Below are 19,303 nucleotides of genomic sequence, written 5' to 3' on the forward strand. Positions count from 1 at the left end.
CTTAAGACACATTTCATGTGATTTTGATGCCAAATCCGTCATGTATCTGTGATATTGCACTGGCACTGGCTATAATTCAGTCAACAGAACCTGTAACTGGACCAAGCTATTAATTGCTATGTAATATAATATATATTGTATTTTTTCCTTGATATTGTATATTTTTTCTTTGAAAAATATTGGCTATGAATGACTATTTGAAGTCAAGCCTGTTTGATACTGAGCTCTTCTTGCACAAGCCAATATTGGCTAAAAGGCACAGTGTGATTTGCAGTGGTTTTTTTTTTTTATACATGATTTCAATTATGGTTTGATTGTATCAATTGTAGTTTGAACCCCATTGAACTTGTTTAAAATGTATAATGTATCCCCTTTTACCACCCTACTAAGTGGTATGTTTTTGGGAAGTGATATCACCTGACTGAATGAAACATGGAAAGCTGCTGTATACTGATAGTACTGGTCCTATCTACTCGAAACTGACCGCTAGTCTGAAACACTACTGTGATTTTGTTGTGCACTTATTCCAATGTCAGTATTGATTTAAATGTAAAATCATATTTTTTGTAATCATTTAAACGACAGGTTTGCTGAACATCTACCTGTGAATATAATGCTTTTAAATGCATTCAAATGTGAATTTGAATGAATTGAACTTGTGTAGATGTTGCTGTAGAACTGTACAGCCGCTGTACTTTGCCACTATGCCTTGTTTGCCTTACCGTTTTTATGTTGGTTATGAAAAGGCAGAAATGTTGAGTAGTCTAAAGGCACAGAAACAAAGCATTTTAGAACTGTGAGTTGTTTTGACAGTAAAATGATTATATATGCCAAAAAATTCAGTCAATCAACTTTGAAATTCAGTTTATTTTTCATGGGATACACTGACACGTTTTTCAGCCATTTTTCAGATCGTTTTGTAATTCATGCAAAATAAACCAGAAAGTTATAGCAAGCCTAAGCAGTTTATTTAATGAGGACATTGCAAGTGTTAAATGTAGTGAATATGTCACTGTGTCAAGTGAAGTGCCCAATAAATTATACATACAACAAAGAGAATGTGTTTATATGAAATTGACGCAAAGTGCACCTAATAATTATTGTGATTGAAAAAAGAAAGCACGCAATATATGTTTAACTCATAATGGTTAAGAATTAATGGATGTAAATATAATAGGGTCATTGTGATACCTGCCTAATCCCCCTGTGGGGGGCTAGGTTAAACTTGTACATGGGTCAATGATGTTTTCATAGTACCACAAATCAGGCTGGTGCAACCACGGCCATGGCTGTAACTACCATTGAGGACACAGTTACGGCTCTGACCACAGCGAATGCCACTAGTGTATGGATAAAATGTATATTCTTTAGTGGATTATCTTAGAAGCATTCCATTGCAGTATATCAATTACCAATTACTAATTAATTTATGGACATTAGCCGTGGTGGTACCGCCTGACATCTGAGACCAAAAAAACCATCATAGAGTCCTGAGCCACATTCAATATAAAAAACGTCATAACCCACATACAGTATGTACAATACGTTCTTACAAAGAGCACTAGCACATATAATGTATAAAACATTGCAAAAAGTAATTATTTACAAACACTTTAATAAACAAGTACATCATGGTGATATATTATTATAAATTAACACAAAATCAGTACTACACCAAGCTGTCTCTGCACAGTTTCTGTGTGGATGTCTTTCACTAGTGAACACCAATGCCTTTAACATTGTCCAACAAATTGCCAATTCTTATTATTCACTTGAACGAAGAGAAGATACCGGAGCAGCACAGATGGGATGCTTTTCTTTTTAATTCAAGTGCACAACATGTTAAGGACTAAACCTCTTTTGTATTATTATTCACTACGTTTACATGAGACACTTCATTCCGAATCAACTCACTTTAATTCTGAATAAAGGTTAATTCCGCTTTGAAAACGTCATTTAAGCACTTCACAATTCGGAATTAAATGAAAGATCAACGTAAACTCGTCAGAAGTATTTAATTCTGAATTATTAATTCTGAATTAATAACGTCATGTTAACGTAGCAATTGTTAGCGGTGCTTCCATCCCTTCAGGATTCCACAAGCCCACCCTTTACAGATGAAGCAGCTCGATAAGCTGCCCCCGAGACCTGTGCGTGTGATCTGAAGGCTTTGCTGCAACACCTCACCACCAACTTGGCCTTTGAACTCGCCTCTAATCAGCTCGGCATAACCGTGGCCTAGAATAAGCCCAAAAGCTCCCCATGGTGGCTCTAAAGGTAATGATGCACAGGGCAAGTGTTTGAGCAATGTGCCTGGGCAACGATGCAATATGGATCTTGCTTGGGTTGTTTATCACTATGTATATAGTAACACTTTTATCAAGAGAACTTCAATAGGCAGCAAACAGCTGTTTTTTAATTGTTCAATCAGCCAATTAGGAGCCAATTCTGCTGTTGCCCATGCAGCAACATTGCTCAAAAATTGTCCTTTGCATCAATACCTTTAGGATGAGTCCTCAACTACACTGTGTGCTTACATGTTTAATCCTGGACTGTGCCTGCAGACAGTCTCATCAAAGGCAACTTACAGTTATCCGGGTGTTGGCTACAGTCCCTCGAGTAATTTGGGGTTAGCTGCCTTCCTCAAGGGCATTTCAGCCGAGGATTAGGATATAGACCACTTACATTCTTCCTAACTCCACAGGACTCGAACCTGCAACTTTTGAATCTTAGGACACACTCTCTTACCATTAGTCCATGGATGCCCCAGTTTATTAACCTCATATCATTTATGATTATACATTCTCTATTACAACACTATAACTTCATCTATTTCATAGTATTTCAAGTGCCTCCTACTAGATATCAAAAGTGCAATATGAACAAAGCTTATAATGGCTCCATTTTAAAAGCGTATGGTCTGTGGCCCCAGTCTAGTAATGCAGTCTTTAGAGTCAGCTGAAAATGTTCAACAGTGATGTTTCTTTTTTCACATTTCTTTTGCTGTCTGGTAACATCAGGTTGAAGTCCAGGTGTTGTTAATCTTGATGTGAAATTGAAGGTCCCCCTGGGCAAGCCGCACTGTTACTGTGACACAGTATGCTACAAACAGGACATAGTGTGCACACAATTAAGTTTCTTTTATGCCTCTCCAATGCAAAAGGGCAGCCCAATGAGCGGCCCAAATGGGGACCAGTGTAGGGGCACGGTACCATGTTCAGTGCACTGGGGCAGAGAAAGCTAACCATCAACACTCAGGGTTCAAGCCCAGCAGCACCCTAACTGCTTGTCCATAACGGTCGGCCATGACTTCACTCCAGAGTTAAGTCTGCTAAGGTGTAGCTCCTCTCCTCCGGCTCAGCTAAAGCGCTGTGCCCCACCCGGCACATGAAGACTGTGCCCAGGTCCTGCGGGGTGGGCTTGAGCCTGAGGAAGGCCCACTGGGTGAACAGGCCGCTGGGGTTGAGGCTGGGGGGAGAGGTGAAGACCCCGGTGAGGATGGGCTCCCCCTGCGGCTGCCTGAACCAGGCCACGGAGAGCGCGTCCGGGCTGAAGTTCTCCACGCAGAGGCTCAGGGTGAACTCCTGCCCCAGCTGAGGCTGGCTGGGCTCACACTTAATGAACTTCACTGCCGGGGGAGTGCCTGCATACAAACATACAAAATAATTAGAAAATGCATTTTACTCGTAAATCTCCTGTAAATTCCCCCTTTGCTGACTTGTTTGTCTGTGACTAAGTTCCAAAGTGTACATGCTAAATTTTCATTTACTCCTATTTTGCAATTTGTGCAAGTAAATATTGAGATAGATACCTCTTTCACAAGTGAGCTAAGGCCAAGGTATCTGCACCCACTTAACAACATTTTTTCAACGCGGATGAAAGGCTAACACAAGCCTTCTTCAATATATGAGGTTAATGAGTAATCTTCTTCAGATGGTAAATTGTTATATGACCCCATCACCACGTAGTGTGTTCATGCACTGTTCCCTTGGCTGCCTTGGAGGGGAAAACCCAGGCTTGCAACTTGGCATGCACAACAGAGTTCAAACTTGCAAGTCAGGCTGGTTGCTTGTGATGCGTGCTGACGAGCAAATTCACCAGAGACAACAGAGACAGCTAGGAAAAAGGGATTGCTGAAAAAATAATTTCTCTCTTTCTTTGCATGTTTGTACTTGGGTCATTGTTTGGATTTGGATTGTTATTGCATTAACGTTTTGGTCTTGGCCAGGCCCAGGACAAAGCCATCTGAAAGCACCCCCTGTCCTCAATACACACAATAGCCATAGTCTCATTGCAGGGCCAGCCCCGGGCTGGCCCGGACAAAAGGGGGCTGACGGTGATCTCATCAAAAGGGGGCTAGGTGCTAAAGATGGCCGCCGGGCCAGGTTGGGCCGCTTTTCCTGGCCCGTCGAATTCGATGGGCCATCAAGCACCGCCGAGGCTCGGAGGCGGGGTCAACCTCGGGCAGAGGTCAGGGAGGGGTCGGGGAGGGGTTAGTGTCCGAGACCAAATAAAGGGCAGATGTTGAGACTGAAGCATACAGTATTTCATTTTTTTATACACTACAAGAACGAAGAAAGAAGAAGATGGCTGCTGAGCGCGTGATCTGGTCTGTGGAGGACGTGAAGACGCTCCTCACCATCTGGGCTGAAGACTCAGTCCAGAGGAAAATCGATGGGGTGTGCAGAAACGAAGACGTGATGAAGTTCATTTCTTCAGAGATGGCCAAGGTCGGTGTGTTCCGAACAACACGACAAGTCCGTGAGAAGCTAAAGAAACTGCGGGCGTCCTACAAAGCGGCCAAAATACACAACGGTCGCAGTGGTGTGGCGCCAAAGAAGTTCCCTTTTTATGACTTGATGGACAGCGTGTTGGGTCACCGGCCTAGTCAATCCACGGAACGGAACACTTATCAGCAGGACCTGCTGGCTAGTCTCGAGAGGGTAGCTCGAGAAGACCGGGAGTGTGAGGTGATGCTGCGGGAAACGGAGATGAAGAGCGAGCAGGAAATGCGAGAGAGAGAGATGGAAAAAGCACAGCAACTAGGGCAGGAACTCTGCCTCCAGATGCAACTTGCGAGGGAAGCGTGGGCAGAGCAGATGAGAAGAGAGGACAGCAGGGGCAAGGAGATGCTGAGTCTGCTAGCCGCCATGATCCACAAGAACTAGACACTTCACAACACTGCGCAAGAGTAGAAGTCTATTTTTTGGCCTACTCATTTTTTTATTTTATTTGAAAAGCTCTTTTTCAAATCCACCATTTTTGACTTTTTGTATTTTTATAGGATATTGGATTTGAATGTGATTTGCCTTTATTTATTTGTTATTGTTATTTCCATCCATTTGACATTAAAGCCCTTGTGTAAATTTCAAACTGTGTTTGGCGATCTGTCTGAAACGTGCGATATAGCCTACCAGACCTTCGGCGATAATAGCGCAAAAGCTAAATAAGCCGACATAATGTCATGTGTGAGTAGCCTATTTGTGAGACACTTTTTATTGGTGTCCAGTGGAAAGCATGCCAAATCACGATAATGGCACAAGAGTTGGCGGCTAAAAGCAGAAAAAAGCCGACATGACTTAGCTATGACATCCCAAGTTTAAGTGTAGTGGTGCCCATGATGCCCTGATAACAACAACAAAGTTATGTTGGCTAAATAACTTTAAAAACACAAAAGTGCCAAAGTTGCATCTTATGAAATTATGCCATAAGAAAGCCAAACACCCCAAACTAATGCTTAACCATAATTTGCCCAGAATTTAACGATAAGTCCCCCATGCAGCCACATTATTACACAGTAAAGCATAGCTGTTATTGACTTAGGCCTATTTAAAATCATCCTCACTGCTGCCCTAGTGTCTCATGTTTTGCAGACATACTAAACCATAGGCATACGTTTTGCAGACATGTGCCATAGTGCGCACAATTCCCTGCAGGACACATACCGATGTTATGCAGATTGAACGACTTGTAGGCTACGCTACTTCCGTGGCTACTTTAATAAATAGTCGCTATTCCCCTGGCTCATAATTTTCTATAGGTACTGATGAAGGTGCTATGTCTCCGGGATTTGGTCTCTTTTCACATGGTAACTTATTCAATTACCTGCACATTCACCATGAATAGACAGGTGGCACGCCGCAACGAGGGGGTGTGTCGCTATGTCCGGGGCTCATAATTTTCTATAGCAACTGATGAAGGTGCTATGTCTCCGGGATTTGGTCTCCTTTCACATGGTAACTTATTCAATTACCTGCACATTCATGTCTCGCTATGTCCGGGGCTCATGCTTCTGTGCGCGATTGGGGGGATTAACTGGGCATGATGACAACACCTATTGGGGGGACACTGGGAGGCTATGCTTGCTGTATTTGCCTTAGGCCTACGTGTCTTACATTTGAAATATAGTAATAGGCCTATTGTAGTGTAATGGATTATTTTGAAAAGACTGTCTAACACGAAATCAGTAGGCCTAATGCATTAGACCTACAGTTTCACTGGTGATGGTGAATACACCATAAGGCAGGGGTATGTCGTTGTGCGCGCTTGTGCATACGTTTGAGATTACTTGTTTGCATCACAGCTTATTATTAAAAAAAAAAAAAGCTTCATGTGCTGGACAAAGTGGACATGAAATAAATAACCTGTATTCCCATCATCCTACTGGGAGGTTATGCCTGCTGTATTTGGGTAGCTAGGCTATTTGCCAACACAGCAGACAACTAGGCTATCAAAACCTCATGTTCAGATAGAATTTGTTGCCAAGCAGGTAATGTCTTTGTATTACCTGGAAATGTGTTGTAACATGATTTCTTCAAATAACACAATATTGTAAAAGTACTGAAATGTCACCGTTCCATCAAAATGGTGTTGGTTCAACATGATTTTAGCATGTAATATAAACCACACAACATGATTACAATGCCACTGCACTCCATCAAATTGTAACAAGGGCCCGAATCTGAGCCACCTTTGCCCCTAGGCCCACCTGGACAACTGATCACCCCCCAGTCAGCTTCCCTGCATCTGGATATTCCAGTAAGCCCACAAAAAAAGGCCAATGAAGCAGAGCAATACATACAGGCCAAAAGCAACAGCATTTTGAGGCAGTGTTTAATTCAGTGTTTAGTTAAACACCTGGAGAGTAGTACCCTGGGACCAAATACACCCTAGAATATGTAAAATTGAATCAACGCTACATTTTTACCATGCAAGAAAATGATGTGTGTCTCTTTACCTTTCAGGTTCACTTGGTAGGTAAGGTCCCGGTATCCTGGCTCAGCGAAGCTGCAGTGGTACACCCTGCACCTGTACACCAGGCCGTCCTCCACGGCAGTCATGGTCAGCTGGGACGTACTCCACACGCTATGCAGGCCCTGGTAGTCAGGAAAGGGGCCGTACTGCACCACCGGGCCCAGCATCTCGCCACCGGGGCCCAGCCACTCCAGGCACACCTGGGCCGGGTAGAAGCGCTCCACGCGGCAGCACAGCACCAGCCTCTGGCCCAGCACTGGCACCTGAGGAACACTGGAGATCTGCAGGAAGGACGGCTGAGCTGCAGGAAGGAAGGGGCACAGGTAGAAAGAGGACCTCCATCAACAACAGCTTGCAACAACAGGGGCCTATGCTGTACTACAAAGCTGGTTCAGGAGGAAACCAGATTCCAAGCTCTTCTATTAGATGATTTACCTCTTAACTTAACCTGGTCTACTCCTGAACCAGCTTTGCCCCAGAAGTCTGTGTGTGTGTGTGTGTGTGTGTGTGTGTGTGTGTGTGTGTGTGTGTGTGTGTGTGTGTGTGTGTGTGTGTGTGTGTGTGTGTGTGTGTGTGTGTGTGTGTGTGTGTGTGTGTGTGTGTGATTATAGTCAATGTCTTATATATATGTTTAGTTTAACTTCATGTTGGCCACTAGTCAAACGCAACTTCAAATTTCTGTGCTAACCTTATTACATAGATTTTTGACAATAAAGTACACTTGACTTGACTTGAGCTTCAATAATAGTGACTCATTTACACACAGTAGACAGTGAAGGGCAAGCTGGATTCAGAAGCTACAGTCAAGTGCCACATATTCGAAATGATCTGCTTTCACCGGTCCAAGGTCATTCGGGACATGTGGCACTGGATTATAGCCTCTGAATCCATATGCCAATCAATGACAGTTATATGGCATCATGAACCAAAATGATGCTGACATACCAGCATATGGTGTGACTCAATCATTACATTATTACACTGGATTACATTTAGCAGACATTGTTATCAAATGCATTTACCAACAAAAGAGGAGACAATCAGCAACATACCATGTATGGTGGAAAACAGCATCCACTGGCATAACGTGTTCAGTGCAATGAGCAACAGAATCAATAATGACTCATTATAAACAGTAGATTCATGAAAAGCAATGCGGACAGATCATCTTAATATGGAGAGTGAGGAGGTGAAAGAAATCAAATTAGTAATCAAAGGTCATCAGATTAACGTAAAACCATGACAATTGTACAGTATGGTTGATTTCTTCAACATTAATCTGGGTGGGGATTCTATATTGAAAAGGACATGCACAGGCTAAACGGTAATCGAACTGAGAAGCTCTGCAGCAGCACCTTTGACTTACTTTTAACACTCAGCGTCGCCTCCTTGATGTAGGTGTGTCCTTTGTAGGTCACCACACACCTGTACCTGCCACCGTCGTCACTGACCTGTGGCGAGAGGGGCAGCGTGGACAGCAGCTGGGTGTTGTCGACAGAGTGCAGCTGAGCGTGCTTGGTTAGGTTCTCTGTACACAGTGCCTCTCCCTCGTCATGTGAAACAAGTGCCACTCCTGGTGGTGGTGACCCATGTGTCGCTGTGCCATGGCTAGACAGCACCCTGTACCACTGCACGTCCACACGTGTGGGCTTCACCCTGCGGATGGTGCACTTCAGATCCGCGCGGGTGTTTGCATAGATGACGGAGGGACTGCAGATGTCAGACACACTGGGTGGCACTATAACGGGGTAAGAAAAGTGACAGAAATGGAAAGATTCACAGCAAGAACACAATCGTGTTTTCATTCATCTACAAGACACTGACATCTCATGATTACATTACAGTGCATTTAGCTGACACTTTTATCCAAAGCAATTTTGAAATGAGGACATATGATCTTCAGTAGCATACGTACAATGTGTGTGGCAAAAAAACAAAGCTCTTGAGAATAAGACTCAAGATTCAAGATTCTTTTAATAGTCCCGAAGGAAATTTGTCTTGGACATACATAGCTGCCACATACACACAACACCGATACACATGACACCAAAAAACAAAAAACAAAAACAACAATAAACACACAGATACATACATACATACATAAAGTGCCCTCATAGAGACACTCAAGTGCATATCCACCACAGCCCACCACCCACATACATGGCATTACAGGATGGTAGTTGTTAATGACCTGCATTCAGTAGGTTAACAGAAACAGGGACAAAAGAAAACCTATACCTATTCAAACATAATGCACTAGTGATACATCATATTGCAATTTCTATTCATCAAATTGTCCGTTTTTCTTCCTGTGACATGGATTGAGGAACGCACCTGTATGAAAGTATTGGTACACAATCCAAGCAGCTCCTGTTAGCAGACCCACTGCCAAGACACTGAAGGCCACTGTTGATGCTATCAATACAACAGGGGTTTCTGGAAGTAGACCAAAACAGCATAGAGATGATGTCAGTAATACCTTCCCCAGCAAGAGCCAAGATAGCCCTAAGATGGAATCGCAAACTCAGTAACTGTAATGCTTTACTTTTTGCTGTAAAGCAGTAATGTGAGGCATTAAAAGGGGGACAGCTGTAATATATACTAGTTACAATGCAAGTCATACAATTAATTTTACTGTTACCTGGATATTAACGGTGTTCAGTATGATGGGTCGGAAAAAAAGCTATAACGTTATACTCTTTAGTCTGCATGCTGCTGAAATAGGCTCCTGGATAGGAGGTGAAAGAGACTTGACTCATGATTTAAACTGTAAATTGCCAGATCTATATTTAGTTATCTTGGTGAGAGTATCTAAAGTAATGCAAAAGTGGTGAAACGCCTTCCATTCTAAATATAGTAATATTGTAATGCAAGGGATTACTTTGAAAGGCAGTAACATGTAATCAGTAATGCATTGCAGTTTCTGAGTGACGTGGCCAACACTGATGAACAGTCTGACTGTTCACTCTGTTAATACTGAGTAAACAAACAGTACCTTCTGTTACCAGTCTATGAATGGTTCAGGCATTGTTAATGAAAAATCAAGAATGGTGAAAACAAAAGTCTCAGTATTTCTCTGGAATCACAGACTCACCAAGTACATGCACACGGACTGCCCGGCTCTCGTTGAGGGCCCTGTGCTTGACCTGGCAGATGTACGTGGCCCCATGATTCAGGGTCCGGTTCCCCTGGATGCTGAGCTGGCTCTTCAGGCTAAAGGTGTGGTTGGTATTGCTGCTGGGTGACTCAGAGCAGATGTCTGTCTTCACAGACTCATTGCGATCACCATGGCGCCTCAGCCTCAGCCACTCCACATCCAACTGCATGGGGTAGAACCCAGTGATGATGCACTCCAAGATGCTCTTGCCCCCATTCACCACCGTGACATGTTCCGGCAGGTACAGGGATGGGGGAGCTGTGCAGTGGAGAAGGGGTTGAGGGGAGCCAGTCAACATGGGTAGTATAGTATACTAACCAGTAACCACACCCTTCCTATCATAATTAAGTAATTATAAGGTCATTAACTCACTCGAGGCCAATGACTTAAGCATGTCACTTCAGTCTAACGTTAAGTACCAATGGTGCTTAGGCCTGTCAATTCAGGATTTTTTTATGGTGTGGTGTTAACATGGGGATAGAATTAAATTTTCAAAGGGAGTTGAAAAAACACCCAGAATGCTGAAAATGCTCTGGCGCTGTTGGGTTGTATGATTCCTTCTTTGGGTTTCAGTAAACGCACACCGTTTGAGGTGCGTACGGCAGACAATAGACTCAAATTGAAGAAGGATGGTCGTCGCACACTCAGAACTTCATGCAGTTACATTTAATAAGACCAACGTTTCGGCTTACGCCTTCATCAGGGTCATCTGATGTCAGATGACCCTTCTTCAATTTGGGTTGTATGATTCCAAAATGGTAAAAGGCGTATGGCATGCTGCCACACCAAACGTCTGCAAATAATTTTACATGGCATAGAATTCATTCACATTTTCAAAAAAACACTCTACTGTTTTATGATTGGAGTTTTCAAAATCACAATTATGTTGTACCACTACAAAAATAATTAAAATGACCATTTAACTGGTAGGCTATCATTTTGATAATATTAAATGTAAAAATATATCCATTACCTGATACTTCAAGGGAAACATTATGTACATATTCTTTATTTACTCGTTGTATCAAGAAATAACAGCTGAAATTTCCATCATCAACTACTGAAGGGTTTTCCAAACGTAGCGAGGCATTGCCCTGAAGTAATCCTCTCGTATCCAGCTCATATCCTTGGGAAGAATTTGTTACATTTCCATTCAAAAATGAGAAGAGTGTTTTTGTGCGGTGCTTGCCGTTGAAAGACCAGTTCACTTGTATTTCTGTAATCTGCACATCTGGAGGCACTTTCACATGACAGTCCAGAATGACGCCTTCCCCAGTCAAACAGCTCTTATGTTCCACCGTAACTCCCCATGCTGTAGTCAATCAGAGCATACACACAGTGCTTTAAAATGGCATGTCAATAAAATGCTTAATGCCACAATGTCTTGCATTATTTACTTAGTATTGTCTTATTATTTACACAAGTGAATTAATAACAGAACTGAATGAACTCAGAAGCTAATAAGAGCAACTGACTGAAGCAAAGACTCTTCAATCAGCATAAAAATCACGAGTCTTACCAGATAGCTGCAAATGGATGATAAAATGGCTAAATATGATAAAGTGCAGAGCATTTTTACACAAAATCATACTTTGTTCACCATAGCAGCCTTCGCTGTCATTCTTGAAGCTTGCCGTCTGAGATCACACCCTCTCAGTCTCAAAGGTCGATTGCAATACCTTACGCAACAAAAAAGACACAATAGGCTGTAAGGACTTGCACACCTTTCAAGAATTTTATTTTTTGTCAAAACAAAGGGACAGTTCCCCACAACTTGCAATTTGACACAAAACCAAACCCTCACATGCATGTATGAGCTTGGGTTAAAAAGACAGTAGGCTACATGAACAGAAGTGCCAAAACTGAAAACATGAGTCAGAACTAAGTTCGTCATCACAAACAGTTCAAACAAGTTGGAAGCCAGTAGACTTCTTTTATGAAGGACGAGCAATAATCTATTGTTAAAACTTACTGTCCATTTATCAGACATTCCAAGTGCAAAGTATCACATCTGACAGTTTATAACAGATTTATTATACATTAGCCCAGCCTGATCCCTTATATGACAGCCATCGTGGCATTTGTTCAGAATAACCAATTATAAGAGGATTCAGACTGGAGAAATACTGGTTGCTCTATAAAAGCATGGCCTGGGTTAAAAGCCCTTGCCTTGTGCCTTTGTCTCTTGTTGACAATAACATTCAAACCATTGAACTGCTGAAGAAGGCTTAACTTAGATATAATTTGACCGAACTGCAGGTCACAAAGTCAAATGTGGCACTGCCAGGCCCTGCCCTGGCCAAACAGTAGGGCACTAGGTAGGGCTGCACGATTATGGAAAAAATCATAATCACGATTATTTTGGTCAAAATCATAATCACGACTATTAATTTTTGCAGATTTTTTTGAAAATTATAAGAAGATGAAGTAGAACCAAGAATGAATTAGATATAATAAAATGAATTGTAATAATTATGTAAAGGCAATAGCATGAAACTTAAGTGGACAGATTTCTGGCAAGAAACACCAGCCTGTCAGTATGTTCTGGCTTCAAGGACGCTCTCAAAAGTAAGTCACTTTTGCCACGATTAAATCACGATTAAAATCATGAGTTCGATTTCACTATTTTATCACGATTTTGATTCTTTTTCGATTAATTGTGCAGCCCTAGCACTAGGTACGTCGGCAAACCGGGTTCGATTCTGGCCTGGGTCATTTGCCAGTCCTTCCCCATCTCTCTCCCAACTCTTTTCCTGTACCTCTGTCACTGTCCCATCATGAATAAAGCACCAGAGCCCCAAAAAAAACTTAAAAGAAAAAAAAGTGGTACTACCACCAACCAACAAAACAAAACAGTCTGTTTGACAGTCCCACATGTTTTTTTTTTTAACCAACCATTGACCGTTTCCTCCCCCTCATTCGCACCTCATCCAGTTTCTTGATGACAGAGGGAGCCTTCTTGGAGCTCTCTGTGTAGCTTTTCAGGAGCTTCTGAAACAGCTCCTCCGTATTTGGGTGTGTGCTCAAGAAGGCTTTCTCCAGCACATACAGGTCCACTCCTTTATCCTCTGGCAGGGCAGAGTAGAAGCTCAAACCGAAGTCGATAAGGACAAGTTCAGACTTCCCATCTCCTGAAGCTTGACGCAACAACATGTTTGACGTGGTCAGGTCACCGTGAACAACGTCTTCGTCGTGCATTTTGGCCAGAATCTTGCCAATGTCTTGGGCTAAGGCGGCGAGGCATACTGGGTCCTGACCAGACTCTTGGCTGGAGACTATGTGGTCTCTGACAGTGATGGAGCCTTCGAGGTCTTCCAGGAAGATGCAGTGGGAGGAGTAGTCCACGAAGTAGACAACCGGAGTTCTGATACCTGCACAGAGCACGAAATGGTGACTGTCGGGTGATTTTTTTTATGTGCTGGGGACAAAGTAGGCCTATAAAAAAGATTAATAGTAGTAAAGAGTACAGAGCAGTCATTTTCTAGTGACATATTGAATTTAAAGTGGGTACAGTCAGCAGAGGTGGAGACTCCTGAATACTGACTCCAGCTGTGAGGTGTATAACTGTTAAAATTGTTCTCACATGTCTACAAGTCGCTTAGTGTATATTGCAGATAGATATGACTTAAAGGGACACTGTGTGGGATTTTTAGTTGTTTATTTCCAGAATTCATGCTGCCCATTCACTAATGTTACCTTTTTCATGAATACTTACCACCAGCATCACATTTTTAAGTATTCATTATGACTGGAAAAATTGCACTTTTCATACATGAAAAGGGGTATCTTCTCCATGGTCCGCCATTTTGAATTGCCAAAAATAGCAATTTTTAGCTGCAAAAATGACTGTACTTGGACCATACTAGAAAATATTTGTTTATTACTTAGTAAACTTTCATGTAAAGATCAAATTTGGCAATAGGCAGCCCAGTTTCAATGAGCAGCATAGTTGCAGTACCTTTTTTGACATTTTCCTGCACAGTGTCCCTTTAAATATTTTTAAATTCAATTCTAAGCATCAGAGAGAGCACTAGGGGGTGATGTGGTTTCTTTGGTTCTAGCTGCAGCATTTTGAATGGCACCAGACAGTCTGAGTCAGTGACTTTTGTGGAAGGCCAGTAAATTGAGGATTGTAGCAGTAACTCTAGTCTACAGGGAATGAAAGCTTTAGTCTTACCATATCAAACTTTTAACAAATGACAGTTGAGTTTCGAAATATGCCATGCATTAAAAATTTAAAATGCGGTCTATGTGATTGCTATCTCACCAGCTTTTCTGCATCGTAGGATTGACCGCACTTCCTGAGTAGTGCGTCGGTGCGTGAGCTTTTCATCGAGGGTTGGGTGTCTGTATCGCTTCGAGAACCGTTCTTTGATAATGGTAGGTTTACCCAAGAATGTGCCACGGTGAACTCTAGCCTCAGCTCCTTGTTTAATAAGTCTGCATTTGCTGAGATATTGCAGTTTTGCGTTATCCCGTTCTTGATCCATGTTGTACACACGCCGCAAAGAACCACTGACTGTAGAAGAACTTGTGAAACTTTCTCCTCAGCCTCCCCCTCAGCTTTGAGTCGCCATCTAGTGTGATGGAGTGGTAGTGCTGGGTATCACAGAAACCAGTGATGCTGCTGCACAGATTGAACATGGTCGACAAAAATCCACCCAGGAGAAGTGTAGATAACTTCAAGTAACTGAAGGTAACCTTAACAGTGACCCACCAACTTAATTTGTGACTTTTCATCGTCATGAAGACCCTTAAATTGCCTAGGTCAAAGCAGCACATTGGAGTCAGATCTATGTGAGTGGAGGTTAATATAAGGGACAGCCACGAGTAGAAGTCTGTTTTGTAGGCCTATTGCTATGACAATCACATGGCTGCTGCTCTCCCTTTGTCACACCCAGGCATCTTTGATCTGATGCCCTTTCTTGTGTTTGTTTGTATATCAGCATGCCGTGAAAGACATGTACACAAAGAGAATGCTATCTAGGGCCCGTAACATTCTCAAAGACCAGTCACATCCAGGATATGGACTATTTAAAAAACTGAGATCTGGAAGGCGACTGTGCTGTCACAGAGCTAGAACTGAAAGACTGAGAAAGAGCTTTTTTCCTTATGCCATTTGCTTACTGAATTCCTCCTAATTACTTTGATTGAACACACACACACACACACACACACACACACACACACACACACACACACACACACACACACACACACACACACACACACACACACACACACACACACACACACACACACACACCTTTTATTTTTATTTTATTTCTTCTTCACCCTTCTTCTGCACACTTGTTTTGCAACGGCCATGCATTTCATTACAAGTGACACGAAAGTGTCTCTATGTACATGACAAATAAATATCCTTGAATCCTTGAATCCTTGAATGTTGATACAATCATTTACCAAACCTATCAGGCCTCAAGAAAGTTGGTCAATTCATTATGAAAGCTGGAGCTTAAAAACAAAACAAAACAAAAAGCTAACACACACACACACACACACACACACACACACACACACACACACACACACACACACACACACACACACACACACACACACACACACACACACACACACAGGGCTGGTTCTAGTCAATATTGGCGCCATATGCGAATATGCAAGCACCCCCTTTCATTTTGTGCATTTAGAAATTGTCATTTGTAAGTATTGTGCATCTGATCAAGCTCATCTAATATACCGACTGCACATACAGTAAATAATCATTGTCAAAGTAAATGCTTTACTTTACTTGACATTCTAATTCTGTGTGACTATTGGCCATTACTGGTGCCCTAAGACACTTGGCGCTCTAGGTGATAGCCTTGTCTGCCTATGTGTACCGCCGCCCCTGCACACACACACACACACACACACACACACACACACACACACACACACACACACACACACACACACACACACACACACACACACACACACGTTCGCACGCGCGCACACACACACACACACACACACACACACACACACACACACACACACACACACACACACACACACACACACACACACACACACATTTGGATATTGAGTGATTATGCAAAATTAGAGGCACTGTTAATTTTTGGCCCTCATGATCGATTTCAGGTTTTGCTTTGTTTTTACCTATTTCATTTTATGAAAGGCAATACTGAAATAGAGATACAGTAAGGTTTCAATTAGTCCTCTGTGAGTCAGGCTTGTACGAAATGCCGAATTGAATGAATTGAAATTCAAAGTAATGCCATAATACGAACACTAGGTGTCATTACCCTGAATTCCTTTGAATTTAATCTACACCACCCATTGAGAGTACATAGAACACCACCACCTAGTCTTCATATTATAGCATTACTGTGAATTTCAATTCATTCAATTTGGAATTCCGTAGAAGTCTGCTGTGAGTGCGGGGCCCTCATCTCGGGTATAGTTTTTTTTTCTTCTTAGCCTTGTTTGAGTAACAGGAAGGACATTTTACAGTCGGAATATCATCAGTCTAAGGTTCATTGCAAACATTTTTACATCAATGTGTGTTCGTGCATGCATGTGTATAACTGATGACAATTCTACAATCATTGTGTGTGACCAGACCAACCTAACATTTAATTTGTGTGTAGATTAGCAAGAAACACTCTGCGTGGCTCTGGGCAGGTTAATCCTATATTGTTTAAAAGAAAGGGTAGCTGAGAATGGGAGGTGTCTCAGCTGAAACTCAAGAAACACCTTAGTGAGGCTTGTTAAGTCAATATTCCATAAGAATCTTTCACTTGGTGATGCAAGCACCAAATCAGGTACACAGGTGCTCCAGGGCCTACTCTCCCAGAAAAGGTCGCTATCCAGGTTGAAAAACAAGATGGCGGCCATTTTTCAAGATGGCCGCCTGATTAAAGGTAAAAAAAAAGCTGTTTTCGTCATAGAATGCCAAGTAATCAAGACATCTGAGTGATGGAAATATTAAAATGTATGAATTCTGACCTAGACAACTTAATAGTATCAATATTTCATCACAAAATGGCCACCACTTTTCAAAATGGCAGCTCTTACGTGACTGAAAATGCATATTTATGATATACAGCTGTCCGATAGCAGGTATTCAATAATACATACTAACCTTGCCATCACTGTTGGAATACTATGTCGTAAAAACAATTTTGTTTACATTATTCTGTATTAGAGTGATGTTATAGCACAACCAGGGCACACTGGTGACATCACTGGTGTGAGACTCAGCATGGGGTTCAGTGTCGGTTTGTAGTACAATAGCTGTAGTTGTAGTTTACTCTTTTAGTAGTATACTCACTTTAGTTTTTAGTATTTATAGTCTCCCAAATGCTATCTAATAAGACCCTGTATATAGCTTAACTAGAAATGTAGTTAGTTGTAGAAATTTAGTTAGATAGCCGCACCTGAATTGACAGGATGTGCCAGCGTGGGAGAGCCGAGCCGAGGGTAACGGGGCTTCAGTTACCCGGATGGTGTACAGATCGCATGGGACTTAAATGACGCTGGATGAACGATCAGGCTGAGTGTAGGGCAGAAGTTGCCTGATTTTCATAGACTTCAGATCAGGTACCACGATTCTGGTCTGACCAGGACTATAACGATTAGCCATATCTCAATGTGCCTCCATATTTTGCACGGTCAGGTGGTAAAAGGATAGGCTGTCGGCCTTTAACCGTATTACACAAGATGTCTGCTAAAAATCTATTGAGCAGCAGTACGTGTCAGGAACAACACCTCAAGCACCCTGACCCTGAGCACGGGGGCCCCGCAAGGTTGTGTGCTCACCCCCCCCTGCTGTTCACGCTGCCACATGACAGCACAACGACCCACAGCACTAACCATCTGATGAAGTTTGCGTACAACACAACACTGGTGGGCCTCATCACTAAGGGTGACGAGGCTCACTACAGAGAAGAAGTAGCCAAGGCCATGGTTGTCAACTTTCAGAGGGGCCAAAAACAACTGCTACCACTGACCATCGACGGTGATGTTGTGGAGGGAGGGAGCAGCACAAAATTCCTTGGAGTGCACATCAGCGACGACCTCTCTTGGACCACAAACACATTATCACTGGTGAATAAGGCCCAACAGCCCCTCTACTTCTTGTGCAAACTGAAGAAGGCAAGTGCTACACCCTCCACCATGACAGCATTCTACAGATTAACCATCAAGAGTATCCTGACCAGCTGCATCACAGTGTGGGGAGGAGGTTGCACGGAGCAAAACAGGAAGACACTCCAGGGCATTGTGAACACAGCGAAGAAGATCATTGGAGCGCCACTCTCCTCCCTACTCCCGTACCACCAGGCTGGCAAAGACCTTCCTACACCAAGCAATCAGCATGCTGAACTCTTAACCCGCCCTCCTATCAATGATAGCCCCTCCTCAACACTGAATTGTGATTGCACATTCTACTTGCACTAACTCAAAACACACACACACACACACACACACACACACACACACACACACACACACACACACACACACACACACACACACACACACACACACACACACACACACACACACACAAACACTGAACTAACTCAAAAGCACACACAAACATGCACACACATGTTGCTGCTGCTTCATGCCTGTTACTTAATGACTTTAGAGGAAAACTAGCAACCAACTAGTTGTAAATATTGCACATTACATTACATTACTATCACCATGTCAGAATCGTCACAATAGGACATAACAGAAAATGCACAACAATACCTCTTTTTAATACATGTTCTATGTATGTCTGCTGTTGCCCAGTCTTGCACTTTACATGTTTGTAAGGGTATTGTATAGGTACTCTAGGTGTAATGTATGTGTCTATGTCTAATTGTCTAAGTCCACACCTAAAGTCCATGTCTA

General features: G+C 42.5%; 1 protein-coding gene and 1 gene segment (V, D, J or C); both read right to left on the bottom strand.

Annotated features, from left to right (window-relative positions):
• Window positions 1–1,620: 1,620 nt before the first annotated feature.
• On the bottom strand, window positions 1,621–10,583 carry LOC134462532 (immunoglobulin heavy constant mu-like). The segment is given in 5 exon segments: window positions 1,621–3,643; window positions 7,238–7,555; window positions 8,621–8,992; window positions 9,589–9,690; window positions 10,349–10,583. Coding segments are annotated over 5 exon segments (1,356 nt in total).
• Window positions 10,584–12,124: 1,541 nt separating this feature from the next.
• Window positions 12,125–14,967, bottom strand: tp53rk (TP53 regulating kinase). Its single transcript, XM_063215615.1, has 2 exons — window positions 14,679–14,967; window positions 12,125–13,782 (listed from the first exon to the last, which is right to left on the bottom strand). The coding sequence occupies exons 1-2, from the start codon at window positions 14,899–14,901 to the stop codon at window positions 13,298–13,300; spliced, it is 708 nt and encodes a 235-aa protein (XP_063071685.1). The 5' UTR covers window positions 14,902–14,967; the 3' UTR covers window positions 12,125–13,297.
• Window positions 14,968–19,303: the final 4,336 nt, after the last annotated feature.

This window comes from Engraulis encrasicolus, chromosome 14, assembly GCF_034702125.1.
Source record: "Engraulis encrasicolus isolate BLACKSEA-1 chromosome 14, IST_EnEncr_1.0, whole genome shotgun sequence".
Classification (NCBI taxonomy): Eukaryota; Metazoa; Chordata; class Actinopteri; order Clupeiformes; family Engraulidae; genus Engraulis; species Engraulis encrasicolus.

Coding starts and splice junctions, on each gene's coding strand:
- tp53rk (XM_063215615.1), bottom strand. CDS start 14,901: ATGGATCAAGAACGGGATAACGCAAAACTGCAATATCTCAGCAAATGC. Junction 13,783..14,678: donor CCTACGATGCAGAAAAGCTG/GTGAGATAGCAA, acceptor TGCTCTGTGCAG/GTATCAGAACTCCGGTTGTC.